General features: G+C 31.2%; 1 protein-coding gene across 1 annotated transcript; it reads right to left on the bottom strand.

The window, feature by feature from the left end:
- Positions 1 to 8,627: 8,627 nt before the first annotated feature.
- Positions 8,628 to 12,878, bottom strand: LOC117909500 (sodium channel modifier 1-like). Its single transcript, XM_034823544.1, has 3 exons — positions 12,657 to 12,878; positions 9,131 to 9,571; positions 8,628 to 9,033 (listed from the first exon to the last, which is right to left on the bottom strand). The coding sequence occupies exons 1-3, from the start codon at positions 12,831 to 12,833 to the stop codon at positions 8,986 to 8,988; spliced, it is 666 nt and encodes a 221-aa protein (XP_034679435.1). The 5' UTR covers positions 12,834 to 12,878; the 3' UTR covers positions 8,628 to 8,985.
- Positions 12,879 to 14,334: the final 1,456 nt, after the last annotated feature.

The following is a 14,334-nucleotide window of genomic DNA, read 5'->3' as shown; positions in this document are numbered from 1 at the left end:
TTTTAAGTATTTACACCAATCCAACCTTTGCATTTTTCTAATATTTTAATCTTAAGATATAAATATAATTTCTGATATTTTTCTAGTTGTATAAAATATTTAGGTGAAGAAAAGATTATTATTTAGAATACAAAATTAAGATTTTGATGTCGGTAGAAGTTCTAAAAATGTCCTTTTAAAAAAAAATCCTTAAATTAATATTTTTTTTAAAACAAATATTAGCATTTTAAATTTCAAGTTAATAATCCTTAAAAAAAATTAAAATATGATCTAGCTTTGTTGGAGACATCGGAATTTATAATCAATTAAATTATCATTAAACGAGTTTTCAAAATTATGGTTTCTTAATTCAACAAAATTTGAGTTTGACAAATAATAGTCCTACACATATTCATATATGCAAACTGCAACTTAATATTTTTTTTTAAATGTAGCAGAGAGAATAATTACGATATAAATTTGGATAAGAATTTTCATTTATAAGTATGTGTGAACGAGTGAATGATACTTCTACCAAAATGGAAAATGCAAAAAAAAAAAAAAAATTCCAAATTTTGGAAAGACCCTATTAATAATCAATGCTATCATGCAATAAAGATATTTGGAAGAGTAGTCGAAGACCATGCCTTGGAAGTCATATAAGAATTAAAGTTGTGGATGTAGCCTTGGAAGTCTTATAAGAATTTAAGTTGCTGATGTAGAAGTTCAACCACTTGGCCATTTTTTTTCCTTTTTTTTTGGATAAGTATAAAATTTCTAAATTAATTATTTTAAAAATTAAGGCATATATACACTTTCCTTTTTAAGTAATTTTCTATTTTTGCTTTGTAAGACACAATGAAGTAGAAGCCACACTATTTATTTTACACATCTTTTATTATAAATAAAAATAAAATAATTTTAAAATTCATAAATATTTTAATTAAATAAAATTTTACCTTTTACACAATGCATGAGACCAAGAGGAGTCAAATTTCGATTCATAATCATGCTTATTTAAATATCCTAAGAAATCTTATAAGAAAAAAAAAAAAAAAAGGTTTTGAACAAAAATCATTTGTGTAACAAAATAAACTTCATACAATAGACCCTTCTCAAAATACCTTCCAAACAAACATTATTACTCATCCACGTTGATAACTATATAATGATTTACACCCAATCATGTGCGTATTATCTACTCTAAGTCTAAAGGAGTCTTCAGAGCTTTAAAAAGACATCTACATAGTTAAGAGGAATTTATATTTATATAACATAAAAAAATTTCTCCTCTATCCAATGTGGGATATCATAAATATCCTCCCATTTAGACACAATGTTCTCATTGTGTACCATTAAATTATGGGACCAAACAAACAAACAACCCCTATGGAGCTAAACAAACCCTTACAAATCAGCTCTGATATCATTTGTTCCAACTTTCATACAATCATGTAGATATTGTTTGCTTTGAATCCAAAAAGGCTCTCATGATATCATAATCGACAACCATAGTTTTGATTTTTTTTTTAATCATCAAAACCATAATCACCCATTTTGGATTTATATTTGAAAAAAATTTTAAATCATATTTATCATGTTTGGTATCATGGGGTCTCAATGACAAGTCAAAAAATTTATAGATTTTAAAAAGAGAGAGATATAAAGTTAGGGTCAAAATTAGACTAAAATATTGTTTGGCATTAAATGAGTTCATCTGAAAGTGAGAGTGATTTTAAATATATCTATATATATACACATGAAGATAGGATAGTCCAAAACGTCCATTATAAAAAATTCATTATGATGGGCCAACAAATTGACACTACTAAACTTATAAAATGCCATTCATGATGATACCAATGTTTGTCTTATACGTACAACTAGGTCATCCACTAGTTCCATTGTTACTAATTTCTTTCATTAGACCCCACCTTTATACTTAAGCTAAGGTTTTGATGTAGATTGGGCCAATGTATAACTCAAGCACAACATGAACACTACAAGTATTAAAGTTGACGTAAAAGTTTAACCACTTGGCCATTTTTCTCCGAATGGTGTAAATTTCTAAATTAATTTTAAAAAAAATTAGTCGTAGTTCGATTAATGTTATGTTAGTTAGAACATCTTGTATTGATAGGAATTCAGATTACAAAACATGGATCATGTCACACTCATGGTCCGATGATTCTTTCCATGCTACCATGAGCCCATGAGCCCATGATTTTGTACTCTAATTCCACAAACCCATGATCCCATTTGTGGGATCCATGGGAACTTATGAAAAGCTACAAAGATGATGAATAAAGGTGGAACAACATTTCAAAAAAATTGAATGTTTCTACATCTTGGCATTGTCCATGGGAAACAAAGGATGTTCTTTTTTTTTTTCATCTAAAATAAAATATAGTTAAAAGGTTATTCAACCATTCCGTGACAATTCAATCATAAGGCCATGCTCATTATGAGGAGGGAGTGATGACACTTGTCAATGACCCATTAACGCAATTGCACCGATGCCTTGAAGAATAGTGACTTTTGGTTTGAATAGAGGATGCAATCCTTGCCCTAGAGGAACGGGGTGTGTGTTTGGGATAATGAGAACTCTTAGAACGACTTTGGTCGCAATGCTCAGCTTTTCCAATGACTATTCTTGCCTCATGCTATAAACTACTCTGATAAAGAGAAGTCTTCCCCTGCCTTGGAAGAAAAGAAGAGTATGATAGATTTTATGAATTTTATTAATTTCATTTTAAAGAAAATATCGGTAATATGAAAATTCATTTAAAATTTTATTTTGTTTTCTTTAATGCCAAAAGAAAAACCCATATGGTTCTATGACAATAAAGGATGAAGAAATCTCATATTGGTGGAGACAATATTAGTATTATGGCATGAAGTTTTTATGATGTTGATTATAATTACAAACATGTCATGCATGGATCTTTTGACTCCTACCCACTACCTCTCTATAGACCGGAAACCTAGAGTTCGCCCATGCATTTGTTTGAATCCTTCTTACATTTGATCAAGAACGACAAATGATATTTGTGTATGAAAATATTAAATATACTACAGTCATTATATGCCAAACTTGAGTTTATCCCTTGGTTTGGAGGAGACCAACCATAACTCATGATATAAAGAGGATAAACATTAATAAAAAAGAGTCATCGTCAAATGTTGCATCTTTATTGTCTCTTTCTAAACGGATTTATGATAGCTCCGATGTTGAGACCAACTTTTTTAGAATCATGGTATTTCATTTTCTTTTTAGTTATTGATAGGAATGACAATTTGTGTTGGTAGATCATGTTCGTATTATATCAAAGCATACACATTTTACATACACATTTTACTACATAAGTCAACTTAAACTCGACATAAATAATAATCCGGTTAAAAACATAAACCAAAATGCCACCTAATTATTAAAAAAGTAAAATGTTGTATAATCTATTTAATAATCAAGTTGAGTTAGTTTTTATATAAGTCTATCAGACATGTTTACGACTCAATTGACCTATTTATTTAAAAACAAATTTAAAATTAGTCAAATATATATTAAATAGTCTAAGATGATAATTAAGTCAATTAATAGAAAATAAGTCGATTCAGATCAAATTTGTATTATATAGATTGAATAACAAAATATCTATTTATTAAATGGGTTATGTAGGTTGACATGAATTTGACTTAAACCTAATTTACTTAACCCAAACCTATAAAAAACAATTAGATTCAAGTTATATTGACAAATTCTATCAAATTTATCACCCCTACCTATTGATATAAACTTCCATTTCCTCCTACTCTATTTTCTTGTACTTTATGTCTAAGTACTTGTTTTTTCTTTCCTCTTAAGGAGATGGAATTAGTATACTCATATCTATAATATGGATATGCAATGAAAATTAAATAACAATACGAACATAGTCAACCACTAATATCTATATTGTTAATGTTGAGCACTAATTGTATATTTATAAAGTTATAATAAGTTGTAAATTTGTAGTAGTAAAATGTCAACTATAACTCCTATACAATTAAATTAAATATAAAAATAATATTTAAAATAAAAACATTAAACATGTAACTTGAAAGTTAAAGCAAATATATTGCACAATTGTGAGTATAATACAAAAAGTCATATTTAAATAAATTAAATGTGAAAAATAGAACATATATACATTAAAAATATAAATTTATAAGTATGAATCTCAAACCATATTAAATATTAAACTAATATTTAAATTGAATAAATTTAAATATTGAACTATATACACAATCAAATTGAATATCAATTACTACAATTCAATCTCAATATCAAAATATTATTTAAAAATGAAGTAATAATTTAAATTATTTAATATTATTCGCATTGAACTAATTAAATAATTTAAATTTAATCATGATTACAATTTATAACATTAATAATTTAGCACAAAAAAAAAAAAAAACAAACAAAAATAAACAATGACCACCAAGAATGGTGAAGTCCCAACAGGCCCACATCTCCATGAATGAAGCTCCACCCCCAAGAAAGTAAAAAAAAATGAACCCTACTGCCTAAGGGTGTGATTGTGACCATCTCTCATTAGACCCCCACCACCCTCTGAACTTTTCCTTTCTCCCCTCTCCACTTTCTTGTTTCTTAAAGGGTCCTCCAAATTATTCATCCCCACAACCAAAAATGAAAAAATGAAAAAAATTTCATGATTGTTTCTCAACATGAGTGGGTTGTTCCCCACTAAATGTCATTGTTTAGGGAATAATCCAAGGCTTCTCATCAATATGTCTTTTGACATTAGGCACCCATTTTGAAACTTTTACAACACTTTCAACTTTCTTATATTTTGGTGGTCAAAAATAATTTTGTGCTTTTTTGACCTCAAAGTTGAACTTATAGTCGAAAACCAAAATAATAAATTTTTAAAAATAATATCGATGTTATAAAAATTTTATTAAATAGTATAGAATTTTTTATATAAGTCGAACATTTAACAAAAATAATGTTTTTTTTTAGTGTAGGTGAAAATACATTTTCTGCTTTTTATTTTTAAAATAAGAAAATAGTATTAAATTTAAAAACTAAATGAAAAGATTAAATTTTGATTTAAGTTGATTATTAATATAAAAAAGATTAAATTTTGAATTATTTTTACGTTTATAATAATAATTTCATGAATGGCTCTGTTACATCAAATAATTAAAATCTTAACTAAATGAAAAAATTAAATTCTCATTTAAGTTTATTATTACTATTGATAAGGGTATTTTTGAAAAGAAAAAAAGTGAAAAATACCTAATACTTTTATAGATAATATAGATATATGAATTATTATAAGTTTTTATATTAAAAATTAATAAATTTAAAATTATTTTTTTGAAAAAAATTAGGTTTTATTTGGTAACTATTTTTGAAAATAGTATTTTATTTTTTAGGATAAATAAATAAATAAAAAAACTCGTTCAACAACCCAAAAATAGAAAATATGGTGTTTTAAAATAATATATATTTTTAAAAATAATTATATAAATATTGAGATTAATTAAAAAATACCATATATAAAAATTATTTTTAAAACATAGGAAAATGTTAAAAACTTTTCTATTCCCAAATTGACTTTTATTCTACAAAATATTATAAAATAATTTTTAAAAACCATTTTAAAAATTTATCTTTTAAAATTATTTTTTAAAAAAATAGAAATTTTGTTAAAGAAAACACTTAACTTTTAGGGGGTGTTTGGTACGTCGGAAAAGGGAATGGAAATGAATATTTTGTTTCCATTTCTATTTCTTAGTAGATAGAAATGAATTTGATGATTCCATTTATAGCATTTGGATGAATTTAGAAATGCAAAATTTGAATGATTATTTATTTTCATTCCAATATTTGATAATAATAGGAATGAAAATGAAAAAGAAATAAATTTACAATAATATCATTCCATATAATTTAAAATAATTTTTTATTTTTATTTTGATTTAAAAATAAATAAATTTTGAGAGTTTTTTTGTTATTAAATAATAAGATTAATATATATATATATATTCTCAATAAATAAAAAATTAACCATAAAAAATCATATAACCCTAATGTACAAATATTCAATTATTATTTTTATTAAAAATTTGAATAATTTGTCATACTCAAGTAGTTATAAAATTATATTTTACAAATATATATATATATATATATATATATATATATATATATATTATAATATTTAAAATCTCAAAGCTAGCAAATGTTTTTCCTATTTCCAAAAGAAGAAATAAAAGAATTCAAATTTCATTCTAATTTTCAACAAGTATCATATCCCATAAAATCCATAACCTTAAAAAATTTTAAATATTTGTTTTTTTTAATAAAAAAATCATGTTCTTGAATTTTTTTTTCTAAATGTCATGAAAGGTTTAATTGATTCAATTTGGGAGAATCACTTGTTGCATAGAAGTGGATGATGAATGAGTTTCTAGTTTTGCAAAGAAGATAAGAGGGTAAAATAGTAAATTTATGTTATTTTATATTATCAAATGAATTTAATGAATCAGAATACACATACTTTTGATGAATTCAAATCCGATTTATAAGTTGAATTTGATTTCTGTCTGAATAATTTTTTATTTCATTTATGTCTTTTTAATATTTATCCAAACATAGGAATAAGAGAGAAAATGTGTTCCAAACACTCCCTCATAGTAAACTCCTTTTAAAATTATAATTTTTTTAAATAAAATTAATCAAATAGACATACCTATAAACTCTTAAGGAGGCCTTAGAGTATTTTAATTTTAATTAAATACATAATAGTAAAAAAATTTAGATAATACAAAAATTATCACTTAAATATATTCACAAACTAATCTCAATCTCTTACGCTACATATTTTTTTCTTTATCGTACTATTTAAGCCACACGAGCATAGGAAAAGTGGAAATTAATTAATTAATTAAAAGAAAAAAAAAAGGATAATTCTGTAGACACTCAATGAGACAGCAACAGGCCACCACCATCTCCACCATCAACTGCTTTCTTCCAAAAGGAGTCAAACTTTCATTTGATGATCACCACACAAACGGGTGTCCCTCCACTCATGATGGGCATACGTGTGATGCATAATGCCCACTTCCAAAACATGGACATCATGGCATGATCATGAATCATCATGCCTCTTCCACTTTCTCTCTCTCTCTCTCTTTCTCTCTCCATCTACGGTTCCCAACCACCATATAATATGCCCATGTAGTGGGACCTCCTACACGAGCTATTTCATCATATGACATCACTAACCTTCAAGTCCATAGTAGATAGGACATAGGAGGAAAACCCATTCTGGTTTTTTTTTTTTTTTGGGAAAAAAAATCATGGTGATTCGATTTCATAACTTTATCCCCGAGCTTTAGTAGATAGGACATAGGAGGAAAACCCATTCTGGTTTTTTTTTTTTTGGAAAAAAAAATCATGATGATTCGATTTCATAACTTCATCCCCGAAGCTTTACATTTAAGTGGTGTTTGTTTTTTGATTGAATAAAAAAACCTAAAATATTTAACTTTTTCTAATTAACTAAAAGTAATTTGTTGACACCATCTAACAATTTAAATCTCATTCTCATTGCATCGATGTTTGATATCAAAAAATTGATATATACTTTAATCGATGCCTAAGATCAAGAATTTGATAAGTACCAATTTGGTACCTCTCATTCATTTATACTTGATCTCATTTGCTTGTATATTTATCAAAAGACGTGAATCCCAACTATGGAGATGAAAATTTCGAAAAATAGTTATTTGATACATTAATATTGTCTTGTCCTATCAACAGACATACCAAGAGTGAAAGATCACCACATAAAAGGATGAGTGTTTGGTATCACAAATGGTCCCATAACATATATATTGTTCCACCAAACAAAGATTTGATTGGATTGAATACTTGACAAGAAAGGGAGCTCTTAAGGTTTATAAAGGGAAGAAAAAGGAAGAAGAATTATGGAATAGTACATTATTCCGTAGTTAGGCCTAATCATATGCTTAACAAGAAGCTGTTTGTTTTTATGTTGGAGTTGTTGCAGTCGTACCAGCTTGAAAATGAATGTTCACATATTGGCCTTTTGTGGTTTATAGTACATAGAATAAATTCATATGTTGGTAGATCCATTTCCTTCCATTTGTCTGTAGCTGAAAGAATAATTTCTGGTTGGATAATGGGGTCTAAACTGTGACTACAAATTGACGAAACATTGGATATTTTATGGATGTCATAGTCAAGGTGAATGTGTTTGGATGAAAATGATCAGCATATTGGTCGTTTTTCATTTCTCCTCCACCCCTAAAATATGCTAACATCCAAACAAAGGATATCCAGGAAAAGTAAAAGTCATGGCCATTACCAGTAAGGGTGGAAGTTCTCCCAGAACTACTTTTTCAGTTTCCAAAAGGATTCCAGAACTAAAGGAAAAAACAATATCAGTTGGTGTGGTGGGGATTCAGATTTCCATCAAATCACCTTTACTGGGAAATTCATTTTGTTTGGGGAGTAAGCTTTATCTGCTCAGATGACTACTTTGGCAAAAGAGAATCAATATCAGTTGCTTTAATGGGGTGCGGGAAATCCAAGAGTAATGTAAGACAGATTTGAAAATGAAAATTGAAAGAAAAAAGTTAATAGCTTTTGCTCCTCAATTGACATTTTCTTGAGTCTCAAGTATCAAAGTAGGCTTCATGTGCAACTGGGTTCTTCCTGCATTTTCAAAAAATGCCTGTAGTACAAACAAATATGAACTGGGACCATAGGGAAATAACCTACCAGAAGAGTGGATTCAATGTATAAAATTTTGAGAATCCCTAGCCCAGAGTACCTTAGCGTATCCAGAAACTTACATACCCATGTCTTACTTCTCACCCGCCCATCTCTCTCTGGCCCAGTGGACTATGCACCTGCATTTCACCCTACAAACCTCTCTAGTTTCTTTGCAGGGGATAAGCACATAGTCAAGCAAGACAGATGTTTGGATCTTCTTCATCAGAGTCAAATTCAACCTGCAAGCAAAGAATAGGCATAAAAATAACTAGAAAAACGCAGTTTTTGGGTTATCTCCATGGGGTAATGAATAAAATGGCCTGAGAAGAAACTCACGTTTTCATCTTTAAACCACCTTCCATGGCAGTCGCGCTTCCAACCGGCAGCGGTGAACCTGAGTTCCCTCTCTCGAATGGCCTGGAAATCCAATTGGTGCTGTACAACCACTCTTTCACCTGCTTCCATTGCAGGGAAGGAGCTATTGTCATTACAATTTGATGGTCCATTTGAGGAATCATCTCTACTTTCTTTAGCATTATGGCTCTGAATTGTAACATTTTGAATTTTATTGCAGAGTGTCTCAGAAGCAGCCTTCTTTGTCTGTTCAATCAATGGCTTGCTTGCGAACCTAAATTGTTTGGCAGAAGTGCTAGTATCACCACTGCCTATGGAACCATCAGATAAAGCTATTCTCTTCTTTATCTCATCTTGTCTCCTTAATTCTCTCTCCTTGAACCTGGACTCGGCAGCACGATGGCGTGATCCCTTTCTATGCATCTGCATGCAAAATGACTTTTCAATCAAAGGCTAACATTGAAGGAAGAAACTTCTGCACCGGAAAGCATCAACAGAAAACACTCAATGGAAATAGAGAACATAAGTAAGCACGTACTAGAGACACCAAAGGGAGGTGTAATCCAAGTACACTGGATGTAAATGAGTAACAATTTCCACCTAACCAAACAAAATGACAGACTTTTATAGACCACTACAGTCCAGACTAAGAATGAAATCGAAGAATGATTGCCTCCCATCCTCACCTCAACAGGCTACCCCGTCCAGAAAAACAAGAATGCAGCTCAAAATCTGTAAGCTTTCTTTCTGAATTCCCAATCCCCTCAAATGTCATCATTTTTATATCAAAGTGTGAAAGGCTTGAGCATCGAAAAGTCATTCGGCTATGCAACCTTATGGACTGGAGCTTTGTGATAGCATGGGCATTTCACAACAAGAGCTGCAGAAATTTGATTCATGGTCATGCAAATCTATTAACATCACTAGAACTTTGAGATGTTCCTTTCTTTTGGATCCCTATCTGGCCAATTACATAGCAGATCTTTTATCTGAATGAAAGGTTTCGCATTGAGAGTCTCTGCGGGGGACCTTTTGCCACCTTGAGTTCTACTTTTTGTACTGATGAGATTACTTCTCTGTCCCTGTTTCATTTTGATGTTGTTCTCCTTTCTGAAGGCTAACTTATCCTTCTTGTATTGTTGTTAAGGCGGTAAAGTGACCACCCATGTTGCCTGATACAAATGGATGAGAAAGAAAAATATAAAGAGAAATGGGAAGGGGATATGTCACCTAGTAAATGCAGATTATGAGAAGTTTTTGGGGAGTTATATTGGGTAACCATCCCCATTTTATGGAACCTAATGAGCTGCTGGACAAATAAAAGAATGGGAAGTAAAGGGGGAAAAAGGATGAAAATCAAAGAATTTTATGCAAAAAATGACTTGGAGATGTGACCTGCCATAATGGAATCAATAAGAAATAAAAACTAAAATTGTGTGGCCATCGCATCCAATCCAGAAACAGAGCATACAATTTAAAGAAATGTGGTGCATTTAAGGGTAGAGAAAGGCAGATGGGCTATTATAAATAAGAGGAAAGAAAAGAATGGAGAAACACAAAGAACATCTTAGTCACATTTCAGTCAGCTTCTTAGCTATATCTTTTCTCTGCTAAACATGATATTCTCCTATATCTTTAGGAGTTGGGCCAATGTAGGTCATCCATGAGTCATCAATGAAAGGGCTTTAGCCGTGGGTTCTCATCACCTTCCTTCAAATTAATGAGTTACCTTCACTAGTATCTAGACCTTGGAAGAAGAATAAATAATCAAAGTTGAAGCAAGGAATTTGATCAATACATCTTGATGTCTTAATATCATGGGAAGGAGATTACAACTAAGGTACCCCTCGAGTATTGTTGCACCATCCAATTTGTTTCCAGAGAGATCTTAGCATCCAGTGAAATATCAGTGAGGAGACAGTGGCGTTGTCCTAGCCAACAACAAAGTATCTCCAAGATCAAGGCTTTGAGGCCTGACTTAAGTAGTAAATGGTTGGGAGAGTTTGTGGGATTTTTCAGGTTCAAGTCCGAATAGGGGCCAAAAAAAAAAAAAAATCATCTCCAAGATGAATACAATTGGCCAATGGGCTCATCTCAGAAATGAAAGCTAGTGTGAATCCCCAATAAGAAGTAAACATGAAAGACTATCGTTCCATCATCCAGCATGGCCATGCTCCAATACTTGTGTATTTAGCACCCTGCTCCAAAAGGGGTAAAATTATGGACTGACCAATGGAATAGGTTCTATTGGGATCAAACAAAGATCAAGGGCAGATTGCAGTGCAGTTCCAATTAAGTCATGGGACTGGTCAAAGCCACTAGAAGACAAGAAAAGAATTGTTCCAGCAAATCCTTAGTTATTCCTACTGCATTCCAGGTCGCAGTGAATTGGAAGTCTTTGTCCCAAGGCAAGGAAAGAATCCAGCACATGCAAAGTTCCTGACTCTTGCATACATTTGCTTGATAAAGTCAGAATGGACAGCATTATTTGTCCATCAGCAACCTCCAAGCAAGAGTGCTAATATTCAGGAACAGTGGTGGTAGGACCCAGCTGGCACCATTATGGTTGCAGGTTCTTCGGCACACCAACACATACATTTACAAAGTAATAAAATTGATTATGTCACTCCCTCAACATAAGGTGGGATAATTTTGCTGCAACAATTGTTCTATTGTATGAAATGAATGGTTGGAAACCCCCGATTTCAAGTGTGACACTTTACAATCACATTCGATTTCAAGTCACTTTTTAACTGGTTAGAAACCCCAACTATCAAGCTCTATTCTAGGCATGTCACATTAACAGGCAAATCATATATTCTACACCCAACCTAATCTGAATTTCAAAATATATACAATAAAGCAGGCCTCCAAAGTAGAAGAAACAATAAGCTTCCTCTCTAGCTCATTACCCTCTATTCAAGCCATAGACAAACTAAGAACAATCCTCAAAGTAGTCAGTTAGAAGCCTGTCCAACGCAATTCTGAACAAGAATTCAATATGATTGCAACCTAACTGAACCCTATGATGTCAACTGCCATTGACAACAACTCTAGACTAATAGCCCTAGCTAGATATCTTGGTATTAGACATGTGACCTTTTCTAATTTATTTGCATTTTAACTGGAATGATCCTTCAAGAGAAAAGCTACGACTACCATTCAAGAACTCATGGAGTTTTAAATTTAGGGTTATTCTCCAAGTCCCAATACGCCCTCTGGGTTCAGGCATTGTTTTTCCATTGCTCATATTTTCCAAGATTGTTATCCACCATTATTTTCCGTACCAGGAGTCAAACATAAAAACCCCACAAGACCACAGTTCAAACATGCTTTACAGGCTGCAAACTTACACCCAATTGAAACTCCAATCCCCAAATCCAATCTCCTACAATTTTCCAATAAAATTTTAATTTTTTGTCCCAAACCAAATACGAAATTTGCAGAATTGGGTAGTGGGGTTAGTGGAGAAAATAGAAAGAAGCAAAAGAGGGATGATGAAACATACGGAGAGCATAAGAGGAGAATCGAGGATGGGGTTGTTGGCGCAGAGGAGGCAGGCGAATTTGCCGGTGGAGAGCTTCTTGTATGAAGATGCATCAAGTCCTTCCACCATTAGATCTTCCACCTTTCTCTTTCTGTGCTGGGCCTCTCTCGCCCAGCTATCTCCCCCGAACACACTCATCCCTCCCTCTCTGATATAGTCTTCCAACCCTCCTCCATCTCTGTTAAGAACAAATGATGATACCTTTCAAATACATACTCAAATATTTTTAATTTTATAAAATATTATTTGATTTATCAAATAATTTGACTTTAAAATTTTCTTTCTTATTTCCTACTACTTTTCCTTTCTTCCTTTCCCCTATATTTAATTTCCTCATACTTTTTTGAAATTATTTCTATTTGATAAATCAACTTAATAAGTTAATATGATGCAATAAATTAATTTAAATCATTAAATAAATTAAAGATATTTCGTAAGATGATTTCGTATCACAATTCAAAATAAAAATAAACTTTTAATATTAAATTAAAATAATTAACTTATTTTTAATTTTAAATCTCAATTGTCTCATTTTTTCATATTTAGTAAGAATATATTTTATGGTTATATGACTTTACATTCACATCGTCTTTTATACCAAGTCTTTTTATAGTTCTCTGTATAATACTTTAAATATGAATATTTAATAAATAAATTTATTACTTAAAATTAATAAAAATATAATTATTAGTAAAAATTAATAAGGGTAAATATATTAATTTGATGATTTAAAATAAATTTTAAGTTTACTTTATCAAATAATCTTAATACTTAAAATAAAATTTAAATAACAAGTTTTAAGTTAACAACTTAATAATTTAATTTAAAATTAATTTAAGTAATTAAGTGATAAGTATATTAAAGTTTTATATGAAACTTGCTATTTCATTAATCTTCCCATGTGTTGGTGCTCAACCTTCCTAGATGTGATGATCCATTGACCATTCGAGTCGCTAGCCAACTTCTAAGTATTGTAGGTGCCTTCGCTAATTAGCACAAGGGTCTGGTTTCTCTCTTGTTCTTCATCTTCCTTTATAGGCTTCTCAAATCAAATACCAATTTGGCTGAATGGGTCAACCTCTTATAATGAAATGGCGGGAGTTAAATGTTGGAGGTTGTGTGACCCTTATAATTAGCTGGATGGATCTGCATTGGAAGGTGCATGGCTGGCCCGTACAAGATTCTTCTTCGGGATCCATTCCTTGTACACGTCTTGTCATAGCCTTCAGTATTTATGCCACATAGACCATGTGGCGGCCCGGAAGCTTCTTCCTAGTACTCTGTTTTGAGTTCTTCTAACATCAAGTAGGGCGAGTTATCAGACAACTGTAGGCTTAAACGGAATCAGAAGGGCTTCTTGCTCGGGAGATAATATTCGACTGATGTGGTTCCAGGTACTCCTTCCCGGAAACACCCGGAACCCCACTAGGATTGGGACTTTTCAGCAGTTGTAGTGAAATCCGCCACCCGACCCAAGCGGGTGGGCAACCCCGCGACAAGGGAGGGTTGACCGTCTGCTATGGCGGGTACCTCCACCATGCATACTCACCAAACTATGAACTAAAACACAAATAAGACCTTAGTCTGCTTGGCTTATGCTTCATCTCTTGCATCAAAATAGAGAAGTGTAGTATTATAA

The sequence above is a fragment of the Vitis riparia genome, chromosome 3 (assembly GCF_004353265.1).
Source record: "Vitis riparia cultivar Riparia Gloire de Montpellier isolate 1030 chromosome 3, EGFV_Vit.rip_1.0, whole genome shotgun sequence".
Lineage (NCBI taxonomy): Eukaryota > Viridiplantae > Streptophyta > Magnoliopsida > Vitales > Vitaceae > Vitis > Vitis riparia.
The sequence above is the reverse complement of the archived record's forward strand: the minus strand, read 5'-3'. Positions and strand labels throughout refer to the sequence as shown.